The sequence below is a fragment of the Uloborus diversus genome, chromosome 10 (assembly GCF_026930045.1).
Source record: "Uloborus diversus isolate 005 chromosome 10, Udiv.v.3.1, whole genome shotgun sequence".
NCBI lineage: Eukaryota > Metazoa > Arthropoda > Arachnida > Araneae > Uloboridae > Uloborus > Uloborus diversus.
This window is the reverse complement of record NC_072740.1, coordinates 73,831,962-73,858,800: the sequence shown is the minus strand read 5'-3', so window position 1 is coordinate 73,858,800 and position 26,839 is coordinate 73,831,962. Positions and strand designations below refer to the sequence as shown.

The 26,839-nt window shown below is 32.7% G+C and overlaps 1 protein-coding gene across 1 annotated transcript in view; it reads right to left on the bottom strand.

Moving 5' to 3' along the window:
- The window catches only part of LOC129231535 (uncharacterized), a 242,663-nt gene that overhangs the window by 17,571 nt on the left and 198,253 nt on the right, over positions 1-26,839 (bottom strand). Inside the window, exons 15-22 of the mRNA XM_054865877.1 lie at positions 21,619-21,685; positions 17,858-17,949; positions 17,212-17,309; positions 15,757-15,874; positions 10,148-10,281; positions 9,103-9,295; positions 7,532-7,732; positions 1,909-2,523 (exon numbers count right to left, since the gene is read on the bottom strand). Of these exons, the coding sequence (XP_054721852.1) occupies positions 1,909-2,523; positions 7,532-7,732; positions 9,103-9,295; positions 10,148-10,281; positions 15,757-15,874; positions 17,212-17,309; positions 17,858-17,949; positions 21,619-21,685 (1,518 nt within the window). The remainder of the gene's footprint in view (positions 1-1,908; positions 2,524-7,531; positions 7,733-9,102; positions 9,296-10,147; positions 10,282-15,756; positions 15,875-17,211; positions 17,310-17,857; positions 17,950-21,618; positions 21,686-26,839) is intronic.

The window sequence follows — 26,839 nt, the reverse complement described above, 5'->3', positions numbered from 1 at the left end:
ATAAATGATTGGTAAGTACACAGTGAAACCTGTGCAAGTTGACCACTTGCGGTGCACTACTTTAGTGGTCAACTTAAACAGGTGGTCAACTTTCAGAGGTTGATTTATATGATTAAGTCTAATTCCGTGCCTGAAAACAGCGGTCAACTTACAAGGGTGGTCAACTTCGCAGGTTTTACTGTACTGTAATACAATTTTTCCTATATTTTCTACTTAGAAATATTTTCTCATAATATTTTGCACCCATAATTAAAAATAAAAAATCCCATGATAAAAAATAATTTCGGCATTTTACTGGAATCTTTAAAAAAGTGCCAATTGTATTGGAACAACGGAACATGCATGATGCATGTGTATATTTTAAAAAAAAAATTCTATCACTTATAATGACCACTCATTATAAAGACCTTTTTCTCTTGCGCGGAGATGGTCGTTATATCGAGCGTCGACTGTATATATATATTATCGGATCTTTCGGATTTACGCTTTCGGGCCAAGCCAACACTTATTTGAATTTACCAAGCACCTTCACAAGTTTCCCGACATGCTCAAGCGATTCATACATTCCTTTTACTAATTTATAACTGAGATCGAGGTAACAATATATTATTACTTTTATTTGAAAGTGATTACTTAGGAAATGTTAGGCAACAAAACTGTTTGCTGACAGTTGCTATCACTTAAATAAAGTTAAAAAATAAGCAAACTAGAAGACGGCACAGGTAGCTGTTACAGAAAGCTCGATAAACAATCAAGCCAACTGGTTGACACAATGACAAGCATTTTCTTATTAGTAGCATGTAATCAAATTAATAGGTAGTGAGTTTTTTAAAAAATGCAAGGAGAGTCAGTGAAAATGAAAGAAATAAGAAAACCCGGAGTCCGAGTCGGCATGTTTTCGAACCACTCCGACTCCTTTACCCCAAAATCAGTCCGACTCCGACTCCACAGCCCTGGTTTAGATTCGTTCTACTCAAAATCTTATGAGCTCAAACTCACATAACTAATCAACAGCCAAAACTAATCAACAGCCAAATGTACTTTAAGCTTCCAAAATTTCATGCTTCCAGTCTAATAAAATTTTCCGTAACCTTGAGTACAACATGGCAGTTCTTCTCAAAAATCTGATCCGCAATTTTGGAGATCCCAGATCCTCAGGATTCCGATCTCGGAAGCTGAAAATTTGCATAGTTTAATTTCGAAGACATCTCTACACCTCTATAAAATTTCATCCCATTCGGGGATGATCGAGCAGGGACAATTTTAAAAATTTAGGTCAGTTGACGTGGAATCACTCTGATAAAACATTATGGCAACTCACATGCATCTTTGGTTATTTTTGACTTTATAATGACCATAAATCAATGCTATGTTTTAGTAAGAGGATTGCAATTGGGTAAGAGATTGAGTTCATAATTAGCGCCAGTTTTCAATCGAAATTTATTTCTTATTGTAAAAACAAACAACCACGCTTCATGAAAAAACTTGTTTTGCCAATGCTCAATCACAACAACCAATGCTTCTCCTGTCTTAAACCAGTTTGATTTGGATTCGTCCAAGACAGACTGAAAACAATCTTAGGTTGCACTACCTATGGGAAAGTAGACTCTTTCATTTCTGTATAGACTTTGTATTAAAAATAAAAGATGTGGTTATTTTTAAAAGAAAGTTACAAAAATACCCCTTTGGGGCCTCCGTGGTAGAAGTTTCGCTTTGTACGCAAAAGGTCATGGGCTCGATTATCACCAGCGAAAGGGTGTTATCTTAATTTAGTGTATTAAATATTTCCTGAATTTGTCCAGATGCAAAGACGCTATGTTTGCAGTTCTCCATGTATGAGATGTATTAGCTTCTGGCATAAAATATAATAAAGAAAAATAACAATGGCCATAACAAACTTCAGCTTACTTCGTCAGCATCTTTATTTGAGCTGTTGTCCGTGTGAAACGTCTTATTCCTGCTATTGTTCAAAAGACTTTGATATCGGGCAGTATAGTCTACGTGGTTCGTAGAGTTAATACTTAAACTATACTTATCAAAAAGTTTCCTTAACGCTTCACTTGCTTCTAGCAAGCAATGTCGACACTTAACAGAATTTGAACTTAGGTGATGGCACGTGCATATCTTTTTCGTACTTGATCCTGTGATCTTTCCTTGTGCTGATGAAGACGATTGCCCAGAATCATCGCGATCAGTATCTACTTTCTTCAAGGAATCTTCAGGATTTTCTTCGTAGAATGGTAACTCTGGAGATGTAAGGGAAGATCTTTGGGTATCTCCAGCGCGTTTTACTGTAGAATGACTCGTTGCTTCACTACGATCTTCTGGAGAACTACTACCTTGCTCTTCTTCCGGTGGAGCTAAGGGTGCTGCTGATGCACCATTTTCACAAACGTGAACACTTCCTCGCCGACTTTGAGCAAGCAGTGGTGTTCTGCAAGGAGTTGAGTAGCATCCACTATCGAGTCGATTACGAACTTCCGGGACTGATTTTTCATCCCTTTTCTTTTCCATAAGAAGTTCCTACAAAACAAGAGGGAATAAATCAAACATTTCCCAACCAACATAAAAAAACTAATTGAAACCGTAACTCTACTATTAACAATGTAAAAATTCAACTCCTATGCTATTTTCTATACCGTCTAGACATGTAAAATATCAAAAGAAATATGTGTTATTGCACATTTAGTCATATTATGAAATTCACAAAGCTTCTATATGTAATAGATAGGATTAACCTTTCTTTCATATAAAATCCAGAGGTCTAGCATTTATTACAATGTCAAAAAAAAAAAAAAAAAAATCCTGGAATTATTTTTCAACTCAATAATATTTATCAAAATATTTTATCTTGCTTTGAATGAATACTTTTTGAGAACAGAATATTTGTGGATAAGTATCACGTTTTAAAAAAGCAAAAACAACATATATAAAACAATAGTTTGAAATAAAAGTGTAATAGCACATTAATTAAGAAACTTTTGAGAGATTTTTTTATTGCTTTGTGTTTTTTTTTAATTTGAAATGCATTTTGTTTGAAATTTTTGCTTTGGATCCATTATAAATTCTCCCATGAAGAATCAAAATAAATTTCGCACGTGGAACAATTACATGAGACTAAAAAAAAACATTAATATAATCCATAGTTTTAATATATTTTACATAAAACTGAACGTGGCAACCATGTGTTAACTTTTTGGTAAGTTCTTCTTTGTAAAGTATTGAGGATTCGGAATTCGGACCACATACAATTATGAAGTTGGAAGAAATCTTGTGCTTGTGCCCGAAGATGTACTGTAAACTATAACTTCATAAAGTGCCAAAAAAGTAAAAATAATAATAATAAAATGAAATATGTTATGTTTTTTAAAAGATATGCATGTCTTGTTGAACTGCGGACATGATTAATTGAAAAGTAAAAGAAGAAAAAGAAGAAAAAAAAGGGGGGGGGATGAAGGATGACCTTCTTAACGAAATTCCTAAACACCGGTGAATTTTTGCTTAAGGATATTAAGTTTGACCTCTCTGTGGTGTTGCGAAATCCGAACATTCGCGAGCTAATCCTCGGATAGATGTTCCTATCAATTACAAATTAATTTAAAAAAAAGAATTCGTGCTGCCATCTGCTGGAGAAATAATGAACCTCAAAGTGCAGTTTAAGTTCTTATAAAAAAAATCCATTATTCTAGTTAAAAAAATTCTGTCTAAATATAAATTAGTTTCGATTGTTTGAAGTGTTGTAGCCTTACATAGAAAGATAATATTTTTGGGACATATGTACTGAATTTTCTTCAGAATGTCTTATTTTAAATATATGTTTTGCTCCCTGCGTCCATATACTACTTGTAAGCTCATATTATTCACGTCCTACTCACTAAAGGTGGTTCTTTCGCATGTAAATAACAGGGGTGCCTACCTGAGGGGAGGGGGGTAGCGCAGACTGCGCCACTAAAATTTTTATCGGGGGTTGTTTTGAGGGGTATTTTTCACTTTTTTAGGGATCTGTGTCTTCCCGATATTTAGGGGGGGGGGGGTGCGCCTCTGCTCTTAGGGGGGTAAAAGATTAGTTTTGGAATTCCTGATTGGTCAGTCGCAGGGGCAGACTGACCTGGTCGGTGGTCGGAGATCCCGACTGGGCCAATTCAAGCAATTTTTTACTGAACGCCATACATTTAATTCACATTTAACATTTTTTAAAAGTGTTATTTTAAAAAATTTCTTCTCTCCCCTATGCAATGTGGAAAAAGCATTTGGGAAAGGGTGCAATTTTATCTCCGTCCCAAGCAGGGACAAATTAAATGGATAACTGAAATCCTTGTGTGAATGCTTTCTTTCAAAGCATTTTTCACTATTGATCATTGTTAAATTTGTCGGTGGGTTGGAGAAATGATCAAAAACAAATTGGACCGAAAGCCGATGTGAACAGGTAACGATGCGTTACCTTTTCTCCTCCTTTCTCTTTCTTCATGTTGATTGCTGTCATTAATTTGTCAAAAAAAAAAAAAAAAAAAAAAAGAAAAGAAAAGAAAAAAGAAACATTTTTTACTGTATATTATGTTAATTTGCAAAAGAGTATACAACTTTAAATAGTTCTGTTTGCCTATTTTTCCTGATATTTTTGTAGTTTCAGTTATCCTTTATAAGTCGTCGAAATTCAGAATTCTATATATATATATATATATATATATATATATATATATATATATATATATATATTTCTTAATTTCTTTCCGAGGGAGAAACACCTGGATCCCTTCTTATTACCGTTGTTATTTCTTATTTTACTTATTGGGCTACTTCATGAAAAAGTCGCCATTTTTTTTTCCCTTGCTTGAAAGCTCATATATTTCATTAAAAAGTAATAATTTCGTAAGGTAATGAACAATTGTTTCTTTAAGACATCACACATACGTTTGTAATTTCTGAGTTAAGTACTAAAGTTTTGCTCATTAACTTTTTAAATTAATATTTTTATGCAAATATATGAACTGTCACGTGCAGGACAAAATGTCCGTTTTTCCTTAGAATGGACCTTCTGCACCATCTGTATAATTTAAATACATATTGAACATAAAATTTTCGAGGTAATTTTCGATTTAATTTTTTGGGGGGAAGCGGGGAGGAAATCCTCTGTTGCATTTGAGGGGTGTGTGCCATTGCCCAAAGAGGGGATGCGCACCTCAGATAAAAGAAGTATATCATATGTATTGTTTCCCAAAAGTTTTTTTTGTGTGATAATAATGTTTTCCATAGGTCATCAAACTTTCAAAGTAAAGTACCATTTGTAAAAATTTTTTCCTTTTTTTCGGCGAAAAATAAACAGACAGTTCACATTTTTGCTGTTTTATGAAAATTTTTGATTAATTTCGTTTTTAATTGTGCATTGCTTTAATGTATAGCATTTCGAAATGTAAGTCCATTAATTCAATTGGCGTCGTGCTGATAAAGCGAAGATCGTGTGTTCGATTCCCCAAGGGCTGAAAAAATCTTTCAATGGCTTATTTTCCTGAGTAGTATTTTGATCCAAACTTTTTAATATATAATCTTAACTGATTGCAGGTTTCTGAATCATTGTTTGGTTGTTATTTAGGAATCAGAAAAGAAAGCATTTTATTTTACACTAGCTGCGTCACCCGACACGGTATACTTCGAAAATAAAAGGTTTGTCAAGTGTCACGTGCTCAACAATCAGGCTTAAATAAAGAGAAAAAGAACATAGTTTAAAATTTCCTGTTTCCAAAAAATCTTCATTGAAATGTGAACATTTGTCCGTAAATATTTCAATTCGAATAAGAAAATATGATAAAAAACTCCCCAAGAAAATCCGAATACCAGAATGAATAAGGAGAAATATAGCTAAAAGGATCTTCAGAATAAAGGCAAGGGTCCCAAAATAACGGCAACAGATCCTATAAATCCTTATTAGGATTGGGACAGCAGTCCTCAAATATCCCTAAAAAATCCTTACTTGAGTGCGGACGACAATCCTTAAAAATCTCCTTTGGAGTAAGGAACACGTTCCTTAAAAATTCCTATTAGAATGAGGACAATAGTCCCCAAAACTATGCATAAGAAAAAGAAAAATATTCCCTGAAGTTCCCCTTTGGAATAAAGACATCAATTTCTAAAAATATCTAATGGAATAAGGGTTACAGTTTTCAAATGCCAACAAATCCTCTAAAATATCTATCTAGATAGTTAAAATAGTTCTAAAACCCCCTTTGAGGATGCAGAAAGAAAAAAAAGTCAAAACAACATCAACATTCTCTCTTTCAAATACCATCAGATTTGGGAGAATAGCTTTAAAAAAAAATTTACTGTTGAAAAAGTTGTCTAAAAGTCCGCATTAAAATAACGACGCCAGTCCCTAAAAATTTTGGTAAAATTTGCAAATACAACGTCTGTGCTTAGAACGGCAGTATAGTCATTATGAGCTCAATATTGAAAGTTCCTTTCATCTACATACGTATAATAAAATATCTGCGATGCGAACAAGGTATAAATTACATCGCTGTACTAATTACATGTCATTCAAGCTATAAATTTCATAGACAAGCTATAAATTAAATGTTACATCAAACGTTGTTTAGCGCAAATATGTAGTTCTCATTTGGGCCAAACTCCGGTAGATATTTCAATGCATGCAACGGGGTCAAAGATAATCATTTTAAGCTATAAATTTTCGTACGAAGATTCAGTTGCAACTAAAATGCTTGAGAAATAATAAATTATGAATGAAAAATCTCATTCGCTTGTGATATGTTTAGCACAAGTTTTAAGAGTGTTAAAGCATATTGCAATATCAACGAAGAAACGACTAGTGTATCTTTGCTTACAGTTGATAGGCAATAATTGAGCTTTTAAGAAAGAAAACAATTCGGAAAATGGTAATTGAGATTTTATAATCATACTTCGGTAGCACAGATTAAATGTATATTTTGATTTCTTTTACAGAAATATTTCACTACACCTATTAGGAATCTAAGAAGAGCCACCACTGGGAATTGCTCTTGGAAACAATATAAATGACTATACAGGCAAGAATGTATTGTAAAAGAATAAAATGAGATTAAACAGGTTGCTTTTCAAAAACAAAAAATATTGCCGTTGCTGTCCCAGATTTACAACAACAATAAAATGAGCAAATAAGACCTATTTCATATTCGTTTAGTGCTCATGGGTTACGTGAAGTTGCTATAAAAATAAAGCACTATATTCAAACAAATTGAAAAAGTTATGACACTTGAAATATTGTTTTAATTCTCTATATTATATCACTATTCCTAAAATAGTTTGAAACTACAAGTTAACGCCATGTAGCCGAAACTATATCAGAACTGAAAGCAAATACCGAACAGCTGGTTGAAGTATTCATTTTCTGGATACTGTGACGGGTTGTTACGTATTTTCTTGCACAATAAATACCTGTCAGGAGCTCATATTTGTTAATAATCGTCAGAAATGGATTCACATTACTTTTATCAAAAAGAAAAAAAAATACGATGACAGAACTTTTTAAAGAAACGCTTACTTGTATTTTTTGCTGAATATGATCAACAGGAGCCGTTCGTCTTGGTGCGGATGAAGAAAACTCGGCAGAACTGGGACTGCGAGACAATTTTGTAACCACATCGTAAATAATTAAAGAACCTTCTGCTGTTCCGACCAAGACACTACCAGAAAATGGAAGCAATGCTGTTATGCGAGAACCTCCCATTTCGTCTTCTCCAATCTGAAAATATCAGGAAATTAAAAGACATGCAGCATTTATTCAAAATTTGAGCAAGGCATGAAAGTGACAAATCAGAGAGTTATTTGATGATTTTTATTTTGATTTTCATCATCATCATATATATATATATATATATATGATGAAAATCTTCATATATATATATATAGCATCAGGTGTGAATTCGTAAAGTTTCGAGTACTGAAATGCAATTGAATCCTGAGTCGTAACTAATACTATGTGTTTATGTAATGGCGAAATTTATTTTTCCAGAAAAGCAGAGTTAGAAATCACCCTTGATATACAGAGACCGAAATTAGTTTTAAAATTTTAGAAACCAGGAAACGTTTTTAAGCGCCAGGCAAATCATTTCTCAGAGTTTTCAGGGAAATTAACTATAACATGGCTTGTGAAAGATTCGTACTTTGCAAGAACTAGTCGCCAAGGTATTTTTTTAGCCTCTCGTGAGACCTGGCTTCCGCGATTTGTCGGACCCATCAAACCTCAGAGGGGACTTCAGAGCAATTGGATAACTTATTCTGGATCTTTTTATTACACGCAGCAAAAACAAAACACCTTCCAAGAAGAATATACAAAGCAACAAAGTATCTTTGTTTCTAAATGGGGTTGCGCATGGTGTCTAGCCACTGTATGATACTTTATACGACATCACGGTTACTTTCTTTTTAATACATTGTGCAACGAAAACACCGTTTCGTTATTCATCCCTAATTCTCCCCAAAACTAGCAGATTTTTCTCTCTATATCCTGTATGATTCGAAGCAAATCATCTGGGTCATGATCATTATCATCATACAGCTGCGAATCATTAAAGTCTTCCTCTGAGCTGGTGCCATATACTCATCAGCTCACGTTAGCACCATTACCGTCCTGTTGGATTTTAATCATTAATGTTGGCGTAACTATGAACTACAAAAACTATGAAAAGCAGGAACATACAACAGAATGCATACGTTTTATAGGTGTAGTGAGTAAATTAACTTTTGATAATAAGATACTCTTACTTTCTCGTTAGAAGTTTAGATTTCATAATAAAACTGCAAACTAATACCATGAGCGCGAAAAAGCACTTTCCTTCCGATAATGACAATATCCAAACTAGTTACCCTAACATGTAGCGGTACACTTTGGTTATCAAATACCAAGCAAGTTAAACTAAAAAAAGTGCTATAAGAATTTCCACTTTCATATTTCTGACATAGGGATTTTTGTCGACAAAATAAAATGCTAGACATACTGAAAGAAAGAATAATAAGCTTCAATAATCCCTCTTTTATTTATAAACTGGCGAACTGTATGTTTTGGAAGTACTTGTGCGAGGGTTCGTGCGTTATATTGCGAGCAGTACTTACTTTTGGCGAGCGGGGATATCTATTGTCTTTCACATCAAATAGTAATCTACAGGTTAGGTTGTGCGAATCCCACAGTTGGAGTATGGAAGATCCCCTGATGGCTAACCAGACGCCTCTGTCATCCGAAACTAGCATGGAAATGTAATCCAAACAGCTGGATGATGTTTGGAACTGGTCAATAGCATCCAGCGTCCTGAAAGAAGAGTAATTTTCTTAGAGGAATAATAAGAAGTGATTTAGTTTTATTCTGTTTGCTTTTTCTGGACTCTGCAATGATAAAACTAAGAAAAGTACACACATAAAGTAAATACTATTTATAACATTCGCGTCACATCTGAAGTCCAAAAATGCACAAAATAATGTATACCATACTTGGTAGTCCATGAATATCAGAAATGCCTCAGGAAACTATTGGAACATTTTCGAAAGCTCGAGTTGTCAGCTTTTTAGAAAAGAATTTGTAAATGGAAAATGAAAAAATAATTTATAAGGGACGATAATCATCAGAAGAGAGCTTTTTTTCGTTTCTGGATGGACAATTAAAAAAGATGATTCCTGCCTTTGCGGAGAACCAGAAGATGTGTTGCTTCAACTCATTCACTTTTGAGTGAGAAAAGTCACTGAAACTAACAGCATAAAATCAGCGCAGTTGTTTAAAAATTATAATACTGTTTCCGTTTACAATTGCAAATGACTTTTATTCATGAAATCTATTTTATCAAGTTAGAAAGAACATCGTTATGTGTCATACATGAATAATATGCAAAAAATACCTCAGAATGTGTCTGAAACAAAATTCAAAATTTTGAAATTAACATACTGAGATATTCTTTTTATTAAAGAGCCCTAAATTGGATTTAAATATATTAATCAGTGATAATAATATACTGAGCAACATAAAGAAAAAATATAGTAAATTAGCAACTCGCATGAAGGTATAACACAGCTAATTTAAATGATATTCAATATAATAATTTTAAAATTTGTCTCAGTTAATTGAATTCAAAACCATTTTGGAAAGTGAAAACTTCGAGGGAACACTTACCTTGCATTTAGAATGACAATACGGTTTCCTGTTCCACACCAGAGCTTTCTCTCAACCAGTCGCAAACAGGTTACTGGACTTGATCCAATCATAATGTAAAATATTTCTGGTTTTGGTGCCTGGCCTTCTATATTCTGCATAAAAATGAAATTTGTTTTGTAAAGAAATCATAACCTCTCAAATAAAAAGGAATGCTAATGCGAAAGCAGTACGCAAAGCATTCTCTTTTCAAAGTAACATCTTAAAAATGTCATGAAGTGATTAACAATGGGAGCGGTGTCTCCCCAGAAAGTGAAATAAGGTGGATGCGCCAAATAAGGCCATGTAGACTAATAATACCAATCCTCTGTTTTTCTATGTAGTACAGCAAAATTTTGCTACATCGTGGTTTTATCAACATTAGAGAGCCTAACTGATGATAAAGTGTTATCAACCGTCAAAAGTGTGTATAAAGACGTGTAATTTAAGTTGGCCTTATTTGGCACCTTTAATTTATAAATAATGCTACATTATATGCATACTTAATTTCATTTTTAATTTTAACTATAACTGTGAATGTAAGTTGAATGGATGCAAATAATACAGGAAGTTTCTATACTAAAAATCGGTGAGGTGACTCGTATGCAACATGTGATGCTTCCACAATTTTTTTTCAAATTTTTTATACAATTTCAAAATTCTTTCGGACATGTAGCTAACGGCGGTGAGGCGATACTCTGATTTTACACCGAAAAATAAATAAACAAATCGTGGAGGAAAAAAGTACCCAGAAAAAGAGATCGTTTTTAATTATTCCAAAAAATGTAAGGGGAAATAACCACATAAGCGTCCATCCTTGCTACAAACATTCATACTTTTGAATGTCTCATCTCTCTAGCCCCTCAGAAGAATGTTAGCGGTTAATATAATGCTCTTTTCTCCTTCAAGAAAAACAATGGCTATAAAACTGTCTAAAACTTAAAAAAGTTGGAGGGGGGGGGCACTATCTCCATAAAATGGTTGCTTATTGGGGAAGCTTGTGTTCATACAGTAAAACCTATAAAGTTGACCACCTGTCTCAGTTGACCGCTTTTTTCAGGCACGGAATTAGCCCTTATCATATAAAGCAACCTTTTTAAGTTGACCACCTGTTTAAGTTGACCACTAAAGTAGTGCACCGTAAGTGGTCAACTTACACAGGTTTCACTGTATTTGGATTTAGGGGTGGTTTTACATAAGAACCACCAAGAAAATAGTGTCAGAAGCGCTTTGAAAGTTTTTTTTTTTTTGCCGCGCAATGCTATGAAAATATGAGCACTGTAACAAATTTCGGAAACGTTTCTGGATATATCGGAAACGTTTCTGGATATATCGGAAACGTTTCCGAAATAGTAGGAATCCTTCATCCAATAGCGAATACCTCAATATTCAGAAAGCTTTTTGTTTTTTCAAGAAATCTAGAAGCGGAAGTGATGACGCAACGCTTCGAAACCTATTTCATCCTTCCAACCCGGGCGCCAAAGAGTCGGAAATAACGAGAACTTATTTTTTTTCTTATCTATGGTTGCTGCAGTCAGCAACTGTTTAGCATTGGATTACTTGTTATTTCATGTCTAGAGAGTAGTAAAATGCGTCGAAACTAATTTTACGCCTTTGCATTTTGGACTGCCCTTGATTTTTTAGACGATGTACGCAGCTATTAAGTTAGTTAATAACCATTTGCTTCTTTATAATTTCCAATGCGACCATAATTAGATATATATTGTGTGTTTAAGCGTGAATAGTTTCAACACCCGTGTTTATACTTAATGAAACGAAACCCTTTGGATTACTTATTCAGTTGTAATGGAGGTACTTAGATTTTCTTCCGCTCATGTTCACTTGTAAGTATTAATGAATATTTTAAAACATGTTGTTATATACATTTATATTTTTGTTGATTTGCATTTGATGAGGCTAAAATTGTAACTGTTTTTGGGTTTATCGAATTAATTTCAATTTATCCTACATACCTATGTGCGCGGTGTACTATTTGTTGTAACCAACTGAAATTGATTAATTACGCAAAAGAAATAAGATTTATATTTGAGAAGCAATCACAGAAAAGTTATTTCGAAATACTTGGATGTACATACATTTCGGTTCAAAAAGAAAAAAAAAATCAATTTTTAATTCATTAAAAATATCGTAATGCAAATATTTTCTAGTATTGTAATATGTTTCACAAAAAATGTGCCAGTATTATCTTTTTTTATTATAATTTATTCATTCATTTAAAAATGTGCTTATTCATTTTGTTAAATGTGGTTAACAATAAAAAAATTCCTTGACATTAGTTGTTCCGAAAATAACATTTCCTTCGTGGATATACTAGTTTAATGTAGGACAGTCAGGAGGAATGAGTCAGTGGCAAAAATGGAACAGCTGCATTTACATGCCGAAATAAAAAGTAATATTATTTCATGTCATCGTTTTAAAAGTGATCATTTTTTAAATACTATGTTACTAATATGCAATGCACATATGGGGAGAAGACGAGGGGCGTTCACCACGCAGACTGTGCCATTGACATTTTTAAGGGGTTGCTTTTTTAAGGGGGGGGGCGCTTTATATCATTTTATGGGTGCACCATCACTCTTATGGTGTGGGGGGGGGGGGCGGGGGACTCGCGTATGTATGAAATGGAATAATTATGTAATAGAGTTCAATGTTTTAATAAATAAAATATATAATGCATTTTGCGCACACTCTAAAAATAAAATCAGTAACCTATTTTGATTAAGTATCTATATTTGTGATAAACTGGAAAAGGGCAAGAACAGAAGAATAAACCCGAATGGTTCCAGCCGGGGGACTTTGGTGTCATATTTAAATTCATCAATTTCTCTGTTGGTACTTTTCGGTACACTTTGTTCGTCAAAGAAATTGACTTGACGTGAACGAATTTCGGAACGCAAAGTGTAGGTAAGTTCTGTCAAATTTTATCCGAAAATAAAAGCTATCAAGTTTGATACAAGATATGTTTTTAAGTTCTGCATTAAAAATACAATATGTTGATAATTTTGTTTTGAAAATATTGAGAGAAAAACTGAAGTTTAATATTGTTTAACAAACAATCCCACTTTTGAGAAAGTACTCCCCTTCCCTCCCCCGACGATTTTGTGATTATGAATGAAACTACTATATTATTTCATAAATTTTCAAAAATTTATAACTGTGCATATGTTATGCTGTTAACCATGCTATTTGTCATTAGAAATTCAGAAAAAAAAATGCACGAATGATTCTAAAATTGCTTGTTTCATTGCTCTTAGATATGAAAGAATTGAAACTGATATGGCATGCAATACTATAGTAAAGAATTATTTTTTAGAAAAAATCACGGAAAAAGGATTCCGAAATTCTCAGAAACGTTTTTGAAAATTGTTTGGAGAATTCCGAAATACTCGGAAACGTTTTCGAAACTTTCATGAACCACAGCTGCACAGAATACTCAGAAACATTTCTGGAAATTACGGAAAGAGGATTCCGAAATACTCAGAAACGTTTCTGAAAATTACAGAAAGAGGATTCCAAAATACTCGGAAACATTTCTGGAAATTATAGAAAGAGGATTCCGAAATACTCAGACACGTTTCTGGACATTACAGAAAGAGGATTCCGAAATACTCAGACACGTTTCCGGACATTACAGAAAGAGAATTCCGAAATACTCAGAAACGTTTTTGAAAATTTCATGAACCGCAGCTGCACGATATACTCAGAAACGTTTCCGAATTTTTTTTACAGTGAGAGGGCCAGTTTAAAATAGGGATATTGTGGCTCAAAGTTTTCCTGAATGGCTGTACTCCTTGCATAAAAATATTTAAGAAGTAAATCAAATGCCGTTTTTGAAGCAGTGTTTTGTAATGAGCAAGCTCATTTTCTAAAAGAAAAGCGTATAATTATTCATCTCCTTTTTCTTAGAAGTAGTTTTATTTACGTCACGTGTAGTCGAGTTACGTCATTCTTAGTAGCGAACAAGATAGTCAGGAATAAGAAAATAACCTTTGATTTATGTGTGAAGGTTTTTGAACTCAGAGTGGGTCTAGTTAAGAATATCAATTAAATGCAAAGGGAAATTTTTTAACTTCGAGTAAAAAATGCGGATAATTGTTTTGTGTTTAGTTTTGTTAACCATTTCAAAATAATTTAATTTACTTTTGTTTTTTCAAAACCCGTTTCATCTTAAATATTTAATTTTTTTTAAAGACAAACTGACTTGACTTCCGAATTCAAAATATTTAAACGAACAAAAAATGAAGTTTAGTTTTACATTTCGGTATTAAAGTATGTAGATAGATTCTCTCACGCATTTGTAAAAAAACTGGTGATATACTACTGCTAGTTCGTTCTGTTAGTGCTTAGCGTGTACATTAGAGCGACGTGTTCGAATTTTCAGATTGAGAGGTCAATCGACACGATGCAAATATCATTGAACTTTTAGAATATTATTAGAAACACAGTAAACCTTGACTCTTCTCAATTTTCTCGAGAATGATCATATAGCTAACTTTCAAATGTCTCACGTTGTTTCTCTTTATTAAATTTATAAACATAGGTTCGCAAAAGCAATACTTTAGAGAAAGGATCATAGGTGGCAGGCGTATTAAAACAGCGGGGTCAAAAGAGATTTGGGAGCTGGGGGGGGGGGGGCGCAGAGTTTTTTTTTTTTTTTTTTGTAAAATTGGATTTTTGTAATTATTGTTTTTTAATATTCCTGATTAAATGACCTCAAAAAATGGAATATGGCTTCCAAAATTGGAAAAGAAGACCACCGTAGACCCCCCCTTCCAATCCACAGTTCCATTCTTATGAAATAAAGTCATAAAAGTTTTATCTTTTGTTCTTAGTTTAGGAAAATGAATCAACTCACCCTGTAAAGAATCATTTCTTAATCGATCGTTAATTTTTAACTCTGAAGAAGTGACTAGCCCCTTTACTTTTAGAAGTGAGGAGGAAGTTGCCTCTTTTGTCTTCCATACGAGTCGCCTATGCAAAGGGCCATTGTTGGATGTAAAAAGAAATAACATTAACAACTGAAAACTAAGGTTAAAGTTGTCCTTTTTCAGCTTTTGAATTTTCAGCGATCTTGTGATCAAAGTTGCTTATAGATCGAAATATATCGACGCAAATTCAAAACGTCATAAATCTAAATGACGAAAGGTTATAAGTCATGCAAAGAACGAATTGACTTAAAAGCAACCTTTATTTTTTCACCGAAATACTACTGACACACTACTGCTCTGCCGTGGTAACTGTAAATTTTTCATTTTCATTTTTTTGCAGTTTTGGGATCTACTATCCGTTAGCTTTATTGTACAAGCCTGTTCATTTGGTCTCCCCCCCCAAAAAAAAAGCGCGAAAAAACCTCTAATTCCAGCATTTCCCAATTGTTAGTAACGCGTTTCTTCAAATATCTTAAAAACTCATTCATGAAGATACTGTCGTTTACCTGCCCACGACAGTACTGGCCTAAAATCTTTTCTGAGATATTCATGCATGAAACAACAAACGTTAAATCAAACTTCATATTACTGAAAATAAAAGAAGGAAAAAGAAATGTCCACAAATATTGTTTAAAACCTTGCCTCAATAACTGCAACAGTTCCATCAGCTAACCCAGCGTACACTTGCATTACGTCATCCTCTTCATGAGATGCTAGTGTCAACACAGAGTCATTTAGTCTAATTTCCCATAAAAGACGTCTGAAAATAAACATAATTATAGAAATAGTGAAGAAAGATTTGGAGTTAGTAATGAATTGAGTAACATTTGGTAACTCAAATGTCTTCGATATCAACATTAATAATTACGTATTACAAGCAAGAGTTATGAAAAAGAGACACTGTTCGCTGTTTTTATCAAGCCAAAGGATGATAGTGCTTTGATTGCTAAAAAAAAAGATTGTGGAAAGTTTAGGACAAAGTTAGTTTACTTATGCTAACTTAAAGGTTAAGTTAAGTGCTTAATATGTAAGTTGACTTCGCAATTTGCGAGTTTCATATTTTACAAAGAGCCTAATGCTGGTCATACAAAGCAGTGCTTGGCAAATGTTGCCAAGAAAAAATTATAATGTATCATGTAATGCATTTTCCGTAAAATGGGGGACAAAATTCGGTTTATTTTAGCAGTTGAAATAGACAGAAAATTATTTTTTTCTCTTAATATCGTCAATGCATCAAGTTTTCTCTAATATTGTATACTTTCTTTCTTGCAGCTTTTTACACCTAAGAACTTATATTCTCGCGAGAGTACTGAATGCTAAAAGCCATTACGAGTTGAAATCATCAAAATAAGAAGTTCCCTATGAAACAACCGAGATTCGGTTTTGATAGAAACAATAGAGTTTCTAATTTATATATGTGGCAAATATCACTACAGCTGCAAACGTTTACATTTTCTAGGCCAGTGACGCGAAGGAAAATTTTCACGCGTGGGAAAAATACTTGACACAAACGTATATGAAGAACCTAAAAACAAAGGAGTGTAGGTGCCAACTTAAAAAAAAAGGATATTAACTAGTACAAATGTTAGAAGAAGCACTTAGGGCAAGAAATGGTACTAGTGGTCCTGGTAAATACTGCTATACATCATGATTTAGAAAAACTTTTCAATGAAAGCCTACTACGGATTGAACTTTGCATGTGCTTTACTCAAAAGTAAAAAAAGTTCACTTACATCCCTTTGCTCCTTACACTTTGCTCCTTATACATGTACGCACCTATTCATTTTTAGGTCTTTAGAGGGGAGGGGCTAGACTCCCTAATCCTCCTTTGCTACGCGACTAGTCTGCGCCTCTTCCGAATTAGAAGTTTATGAATTTTGTAGTCGGCACGGTAAGAATAATATTATAGAGCATAATTTTCATTTTATTTAGTACTGCAGCTTCATAAATTATTTTTGGAAATTTAGTTGAAATTGTATTTTTGTCTTAAAAAGTAAGGAAAAAAATGCGTATTATTTTTTTTTTTTTTGCCTCCCATTTAACACATTATCTAGAGGGCAAAAGTTAATATTTACAATTACATAGTCAGATTCTTACCTAGATTTTGTGGAATATGAATGTACAAAGTGAGATAATGTTCCTAAGAGCATGGTGTCGTCATCTAAAGAATGCATACACATGACTCTAGACTCCAACTGAAAAAAGTCAAAGTTTCATATCATTCTACAAATACAACAATCAAAGCAATCGTAATTCAGCTCCAAATTTAACTGAGTACGAGTTGCTTCAAAGCTAACAAAATAGTTAGAAATTTTTTTCAAAAAGAAGTAAATTTGTACCAAATACTTCCAACCCAAAACTAACTAATACTTACAAATGGTGCGAAGTGCACGTTTCAGTTAACTTGACAAGCATTGCGAATAACAGCAGAAATTCTTACAATTGTTTTGATGAATTGTCTTCACAGATCGTATAAACGCTCATTTTTATACGAATTTATAATTTTCGAGGGAATTGTATATTTGTAAGTTTCTCAATGACCAAATTCATTTGTATTTACTAAGAAATTCATTCAGTTAGACCTTTTGAAACATCTTCGGTGATATTATTTAAATAATAGCTTTTACGGTACGATTATGGTGGCTACTAGAGTGCTTATAAAAATACAAACATTTAATTTATTAACTTCGTTTTCTGCAATATTCCTTAATTTTTTAATTTTCCTATCATAAAATAAACTTACTTCAATATTAAGCCTGTACATAATGTTTTCTTCGCAGTTCACTTTGGTGATGTGCGCTCTGTTTTGATGGCCGTGGCATAACCAAAGTTTATCTGAAACAAGTTTTAAAAAATCTTTGTAATATTACATACATCCAGGTAGATAAGCCAAAATGTTCAGTGAAAACTTCAAAGTGAATTAAAAATAAGACACCAGATTACAAGTTTGCTGCTCTCTTTGGTAAGAATTAATATTAATTTGAATGTAGTTTGCAGGTCGATTTTACAAAAATAAGTACGAGAAGAAGCAGAAAAAATTTTGCTAATTGTCGCTTTGGATTTCAATCTTAACTTATTATTGCATTAACATTATTAATACTCGCTCCGTTTATTTCATACACAGATTTTAGCAAATAGACACAAATCATATTGTGTCTATTTACCACTCCCTATTCTACAAGGTTTCATTCACCGAGGAGAAAGTACTTCACGTGGTCAATTTTTTCCAGTATTCTTTCTCTTGAATTTAGTTCGTTTAGCGCATCTTCATAAAAGAAATCCCCAGATCAGTTGTAGGGAAAGACTGCCCATTTTGGACCCCCTAAGAACAAGAGACCAGTGTCTCTAAATGTGAAGCGAAACAAAAATGAAAACTAAAGCATCTGAAGCCAAATTTAATTAGGAACCGCCATAGGTACTTACATTTCCTGTAAATATTACGATAATTTTTTAAAAAATTATTTTTGACAAAGTTGCAAAAATCCAATTTAGGAGTATATGCGAATATATTGAACCATGCGCTTCCTAAATTGGACCGTAACAGTAAATGATGTCCTTTTTCTGTGGCGATGACGTTAGAACGTTTGCCGAAGTAGGTTTCCTTCTTCTGCCTTCTATTTTTTATGCAAAGGTAATATGTGTGCCACCTTAACAAAATCATCAATAGAACCGACGATCATAACTTGATGAGAACTAACCACTGATTCCTCGGATCTTGTATTCATTTTATCCGCACATCGTTCTTGTGCATCTTAAACAGCTGACACCGAACATGTAGCATGTTTGATTAAGGTGAAAAAACAACGTAAATAAAGCACAAATATTGGAGAAAATAAAGCATATAGCTATTTCAAGGCTCAGAGAGAACTCACAGTTCTCTCGCAACATTTGGTTGTGTTGGTGAGCTTTTTGCACTGATGAAGAGGCTCCATTGTAGCCTTGAAATAGCTATATGCTTTATTTTCTCCAATATTTGTGCGTTATTTACGTTGTTTTTTCACCTTAATCATATTGTAGCACAAAGCTTATATGATAATTTTTCATTTATGTAGCATGTTTACTTTGGTAATCTCATCTGGACTACAAACTTCTGACTCGGTTGCTGTAAAATCGCTGTCAATGAACACAATCGTACTAACAGGTCATACTCTTTTTCTAGAGAATCCATTCACAGAATATTGGAAGCACTTGCAATTTGTCCATAAGAGTCACCTAACAATTCTGTTAATTTATATTGGGTAATGGACTTCATCGGATGTTTTCGCATCCACGTATCACAGGTTCGATTGAAATATGTGGACAGAGGCTTGAAAAAGTCTACGTCTAAGGACTGTAAACGATGCCTAGTGTCTGCTGGAAGAGGAAGCATTATTACACCGTTATCGTTAGCCAAGTTTATAGCATAAACCCATATCGTCATTCCTACAAACAGCTAAGGCTCTTTCCATTATTTTTCCTGCCTAAGAACCACATTTCCCCTTTTAGACATCTTCTAAAACCAAGAATCATAGAAATTAACGTAGCTTGTAATCAATAAAGAAATCAACTAAAAAAAATGGTTAACGAGCACAAATTTCAGTCAAATAAAAAAAAACAAAAAACAAGGAATTTTATCTGACAAAACTGAAATTGAAGCTTCTGGCTAAGAAGAAAGGAAGCAAGAAAAATCTATTTTATGAGATTGAAGCCTCTAAGCAAATTATTTAATAAAAACCAGTGTGAATGCTTTAATAAGCCTTGATTTATATTTAAAATAATCCTAAATGTGCATTTCAATGCCCCCACTAAATTATTTTCTATAAATTAATTAAAAAGTTTGTTTGAATTTCATGTTCTTAAACAGGACTACCGGTCCTTGAAATATTATAAAGTAACCAGTCAACAGAAGTAACGCGAACAAGCACAAATTTCAGTCAAATTGATAAACTATATTTAACAAAACTGAAATTCAAGCTTATTGGATAAACACCTAGTTTTATAGGTGGCAGCATCTAGCAAGTGTGCTTGAAAAAAACAAAAAGTCAAAATGAATTTCCTGAATTAGTGTTAAAATTATAAAATATGCTCAAAATAATCCTAAGTACATTATTGAGTTACACTAATCACTTATTTTATAACGTGATAAGTAAAAAGGCTTGCTTAATTACAAATTCTTAAACTGGACCACCGCACAGTGGGGTGAAAACGCCAAAAAACGCTTATAAATGTTTTTTTCCTATACTAAACCAATTGAGGATTAATAAATTTGCACAGGCCTACCACGTAGGCAATCAGAACTGGAATTTTTGAGCCTTTCGTCCACTACAAAGCTGAAAAGAGCCTTTAGAAAGTCGAAAAACCATGAGTGCGGGAATTTACAAAAATTGCTTTTAAGCTGTCAATGTTTTTTTTCCTATTAAAGGCGGGTATATTTAATTTCTCTCGTGTCCAACGATAGTAATGGGACGAAAAAAATGATTAATCGAATTTTCAAACCAAAAATCGGTTTTGATCAGCACCAAAAACTTCGGAATTCAAGGTTATTTTTTTCAAAACACTCTACAAAAAAATGTCCTCTTAGAAATTAATATTAATTAGTCATAAATGGTCTGTAGAAAGACCCTGAAAAAGAATTAGCTGCGTAAACCTGCGAACTTTGGATCCCTGAGCCCAAGCAAATCGAGAAAAATCCATTATAACATGCCTGTGTAAATAAACAAGCGAGAGAGGTTTAAAAACACTTTTAAGCGCTTTTTGGCGTTTTCGCCCCACTGTGCACCGGTCCGATTCAGGAAATTTTTTTCGGTCCAATAAAGGAAAACACGCCATTTTTTATTCTTTTATTTATACCTTGTCAACAAGTTTCCCAATCGTGCATGTAAATACATTGCTGTAATCCCCATTAAATACTCTTTATAATAATATTAAAGCAATTTTCTCCGTTTACAAATATTAGTATTATTCTACTAGAGACAAGTTCTCATAATAAGATCGAAGACGTTTTCAACACAAATCACATCGTTACTCAAGCTATGCAGATCGAAATGTGACGAAACTTCATCCTCAAAGGTTTCAGACACAAATCTTTGTATTTCCACCGGGAGAGTGTAGCACATAACTCTACGCTAGATTTTAAGACCCCGGTCCAATTTAAGCAGTGGTCCAATATAGTCTTCCCCAACCTACTGAAAACTAGTAGCTAATGATGAGTGAGTTTTAGAACACATTCCAAAAGCTCACTTATTTTATTGCTCAAAAAGCGTTCAATTGTTGTTTTCAATTTTGAATTAAGAATTTTGAGAACACTTTTGAGTCAATAGAAACTTTCCTGGAAGAAAGTATCCTTAAATGTTCTGCTTAGGTTATTACCATCATTGGTACTATATCATCGACCCGCAGAGTCCAGCATACATAATTCGTGTGTCAAAAGGTTTTAAAAATATTACACAAAAATATGATGAAGTATAACATACTTATTGATTAAGTGACACTATCATGCAAATGATAAACGTTATTAAGTAGTACCTTTGTCGTATACAGCAGCACATTCAATGACTAGTTGATTGATGCTTGGGTTTTCTATTTCTGATAACTGGAAAAATACGGAAAAATGATAAATATGACTAATGCAATAACAACATTTCCTAATACGATCTTATTCAAGCTTAAGAAAAATCAATATAGTACATTACACTGTTATTTCCCGGTACACGTTTGGAGCATTTTAATTAGAAAAAATGCTTCAGTACTCTGAATGTGTAACGAAATGCATTTTGAATTTGCTCCGTTGAAACACTTCATAAACTTAAATGCAAGAAAATTAACTATTGGTGACAGAGATGCATTAACATAATAAATAATACTGTATACAAAAACTCAAGTTTGGTAAATATTTGGTGGCGGTATTCTTGAAAGAATGTATTTCTAGCATCCGCAGATGTTACTGCTGGCACATTAAGCTCGATTTGAATATTAAACTCGATTTTGAAGTATGTTGTTAACGCTGGAATTCGATGAAAATGTTTAAATATTTATCAGCATTTGCTGCATCATCATGAAAATACATCTGCACATCATTTTCAAAATAACGTTTGCAAGATGATCACAAACTACTGACCCAATTCTTGCTTGCATTACTATTGGATTGCATTACTTTAACAAGAAAAACCATTTTGCGATCATAATGAGATAAAATGCGAGTACAACACTAGGAATGATTTTACAGTTTTAAAAATATTTTTACACTCAAAGACATATTTGAGTTTTAAAGTTGAATGCAACTCATTTCGAGATTTCAGTAAAAACAGGGGAAATTGTTTTTTTTTTTTTTTTTTTTTAAATTTTATTTTTCATTTTAAAGAAATTGAAACCCAATTCTGATTAAAACAATTTGAAGCGAATTATACAGTAAAAAAACACCAGCTGTAGTTTATTTATGCAATCAATCCTCATATAGTCTAATATGATTAATGGAGTACAGTCTGAGTAAAAACTTTAAGTCCAGTGCACTTTTTTGAGAAATTGGAAACAACCTAATCTTACGATCAAAAAATCATATGAGTGATAATTATTTACCTTAAATACAAGTAAAAAAGACAAAAAAAAATTAATGGTAAGTGTTTCATTATCAGAAAATATTACAGATCAATATTTGAACCTGAGTAAAATCTTTAAGACCAACATAGAAAAAAGCATATGAGGCCAAAAATTCAAATATTTCTAAGCTTGTGTGGGAGCCATTCCTTCAAATTACTTCAAATATTCTTGTTTTCATGTATGAAACTAGTTTTGACAAAATTCGGGATGTATTTTTTACCATTCATCATCGATGGTAGATTTCAGCTCTATTGATAAAGTAAAATGTCTTTCCTTTGCATAAACTCTTTTTGCTAAGTCACCCAATAAGTTCTCTATCTGGAGACTTAGTTGGTCATTTCAAAGTTTCAACATTGTTTACTTGGAGCCTATTTTTTGCACTGTTACTCGGATGAATAGATGCAATGTTTTGCTGATATTTTCAATTTTCTCCAGCAATAAATTCAGCATTTGGTAAAAGATGACTTGGGAGGATATTTTGATATGCTGGTGAGTCCATTTTACCTGAAACAAACGCAACTGAGCACACACCATTGTAAGCAAAGCACTCTCAAGTTTTGACAGAGCCTCCATCTAATTGGCGCTTGTAGAATATTTCTTTTTCTTTTCGTAAATCATGCCAATAGTACTTCCGTCCGTTTGGTCCATCGAACTCCACTTCTTTTCGTTAGAAAAAAATTATTTGTATTTGTTGGTTATCCCAGGTCATGTTTTCCTAGCTAAAGTTGAAACGCTCTATATTGTGCATTTTCAATAAATGAAGTTAAAGCAATTTTGCAGCATTAATAAAATTTCCACACCTTCTAATTGTGTTATATATCGTTTTTGACAAACATTTAAACCTATCGTCTGAATAAGTTTCTTGGTTGAGTACTTTTCAGGTAATGTAATAATTTCCAAACTCTTCTTCCATGACGCGAGGACAAAGCTTTAAGTTTTCCCAGGTTTTCTTTTTACCCTAATTTTGTTTAAATCAAGCAGAAATGTTGACTTCAGTCTTCGATCTTCCTATTTTTTCGCAACAGTACGCCTCCTTATACTTGTTGAAGAAAAAGCTTCAATTTGCCCTCTTTCTTGAACAGTTAACTTTTTATCTTACGATATCGTCACAAGTAGGACAAAAACTTTGAAGAAATTAATCACAAAACTGCAAGTTGAAGGGTTTCCACAATCTTGTTAACTGAGGTGACATTTATTACAGTATAAGTATTAGCAGTTTTTTTAAAATACTAGTAGCCTTAAAAGTTTTTACTCAAGCTGAAATACTAACTTTGAATAAACCACTGCTTTTTTGGTTATTGCATGCTTTACAAATCCTGTCTGTCACGTTATTTCTTACCAATGAACGTTAATAATTAATAATACAATAATATTAAAATCCCTTTAATTTCATTTTCCTTTTTTTAAAGAAAATTATACTGGCCTTAAAGTTTTTACTCAGGCTGTATTGTTTAATTGAACGTCTAGTACGAAGTTCAAAACACGAAGTTACGTTAAAATCGTAGTTGATAATCCGTTGATTTTACAAGGGGAATGGTTTTCAACTTCAGAAATACAACTCTGACAACGATTTGCCAGTCCACCAAAATTTTGATTGCTGATTCTACAATACATATGTTACCATAAAAGATCAATACGAAATACCATTTATATTGCTAGATCCAGGCAGACCTTGACACTTTAATACCTTCTATGGTTTTCCAAATGGGATTTAACTTAATTCTAGGTACAGTCCTGAAACTATCCATTTCAAAAATGGAAGTAAGCTCCCAACCAATGCTAGTTTTATCTGAAGAGATAAATGTTTTTAATCTAAAAAGATACAATTTTGAGACCGATATTTTAGCTAAAAAATAGAGATTTATTAATCGCTGTCAATGAACTTAAAAGAATGAACTTGAAAAGATTGAACTTGAAAGTTGGCTTTTACTTACTTTTTACAGGTGGGGTAAAATTCAACTCTGATTGCCTAATTCGAAATATTGTGTCAGATTTATACTAGCAATGAGTGTGGTATAATGTCAATTAGTTTTCAATAGTTTAGTGGTAGACTGTCAATTAGTCACTTTTATATACTGTCTAATTTATGTATAACTTGTAAGTTTATCTGAGAGAAAGGAAAGCATTTCCCCCCTCTCACAGTCTATTTTGGGGAAAATCAAATGCAGTACTTTCCTTTTGAAAAAGCTTTCAAGTCATATTTCAGCTAAGGTAATTCAATTCCGATGGAAATGGGAACAGAAATGTTGAAAGAGAAGTCAGTTTGCTGAATAGGCTGCCTAAAAAGCTTCTGAAAGAATTTCGGGACTCTGTTCTGCATGCAGTGAAACGATGAAAAAGGGAAGTTGACATATTGTTTCTACGTTTCATATTGATAGGATCGATGTTGTTTGAAACTTCACAATGAAAATTTCATTGCATTTTCAACTTCCAGAAACGAGCATCGGTAATACTTTTACATGAGTGCATTTACCTCATTGAATCAATTTTTTTCTCGTGGTTAAAAAAAAAAAATCAGTGTTACTTTGCTAAAATAACTGAAATATTTTTATTTGTCTTTGATATATCAATTTAAGAAAAATAAATTGACAAATAATGAATGTTAAACATTGATATTGTAACGATGATTAATGAACAGACAGAGTGGATGTGGCAAAGGGTTTAATGAGTTTCTACTACAGCTTCAATGAACTTACTTCGAGAAAGATTGTTTTTGGTGATAATATATGTAAGGGAAGGAAAGAACAAATGAAATTTTTTTCCCAATTCTTTGTTTTTCAGAAAATATTATCAAAATCTTTGAGCAAAAATGTGGCCAGATTGAATAGTCTTTTCTTTGTGTCATGGAATTTTTTAATATTTTAAAAAATATATTTCTTTACTTTACGGTATTTTTAAAAAAATGTCTTCAATTGTTCATAAGCGCTCCTATAGAGGCGCAGATGTGAAGAAGTCTGAAGCACATATGAACACGATTAAAAATGCAGCATAAACAATGTATTTCAAAAAAATATTTCTTAATTTGAAATATAAACGTACGATTATATAAAAATTACATTGAAGGGTTTGTAAGCCAAACTGTGTCAGTTTAAATTGTACAGTAATTGTGTCATTAGGAAAATATTTTTTTCCAAATATATAACTCTGCCCACTGACAAATTTTATAGTTTCCTACCATGTTCTGATCACCGGATAACCAGGAAAAAAACTAATAAGACTTCATAGAGCAAAATATATTTTATTATGAAAAAATTATTCTTATTGTATATATTGCTTTTAAGCATCATAAAGAGTGGGATAATATATTTTAAAATGATTTTGAACTTCGTTTTTATTTAAATGAACATATTTTGTCTCTTTATTTCCTGTAAGTATTATGTAACACTAAATTATTGATCAATTATTTAGTAATAAAAAACGAATTACATAAAAAATAAAAATAAATAAATACATATTTAATAACAATAAATTTAGAAACTGATTATGGAAAAATATTAATTATTGATATGCACACTATTTTTAACGTTTATATTACTCTACACTAATATTAATGCTACGGAAGGGGTATGATAACTATTACCATGTGCCCCTAAATGTTGTGTTCACAAGTGCTCCATCATTACGTTAGAACTAACTAGCGAAAATAAAAATTTTTAACTAAATTTTAAAAAATAAACACTGTCAAATATTTACTTGAATGTTCATATAATGGTTCGCAATTGTTAAATTTAGTTTATTTGTTTGTTTAAATGTGCTTTCACGTGAAGAAGATAGCGACAAAAGTGCATACAGCACCTGCTAAAACAACAAAGTTGTCACCATAGAACGAAAAATGGTTTATTGCTCTAAAAGTATGGCCAAGAGGTAGGACTGGTACAGCCACTACCTGAGAAATTTTAAAGATTTTTTGCTTGAAGTCAACTTAGTAAAACATACCATGTTCATATGTGCCTCATGTTCACATGTACCACTCTTTCCCCTACCTAATCCGCCTCGTAGTTGATAAAATTTATGTCCTTTCAATCGGAGCCACTTTCTTCAGAGTGCGAGTGAACTTTTAAAAAGTGAATTTTTACTTTATTTTTTTCTATAATAAATCTATAAATCTATAATTTCTTTAATAAATCTATAATTTCTCTGATTAGCATGC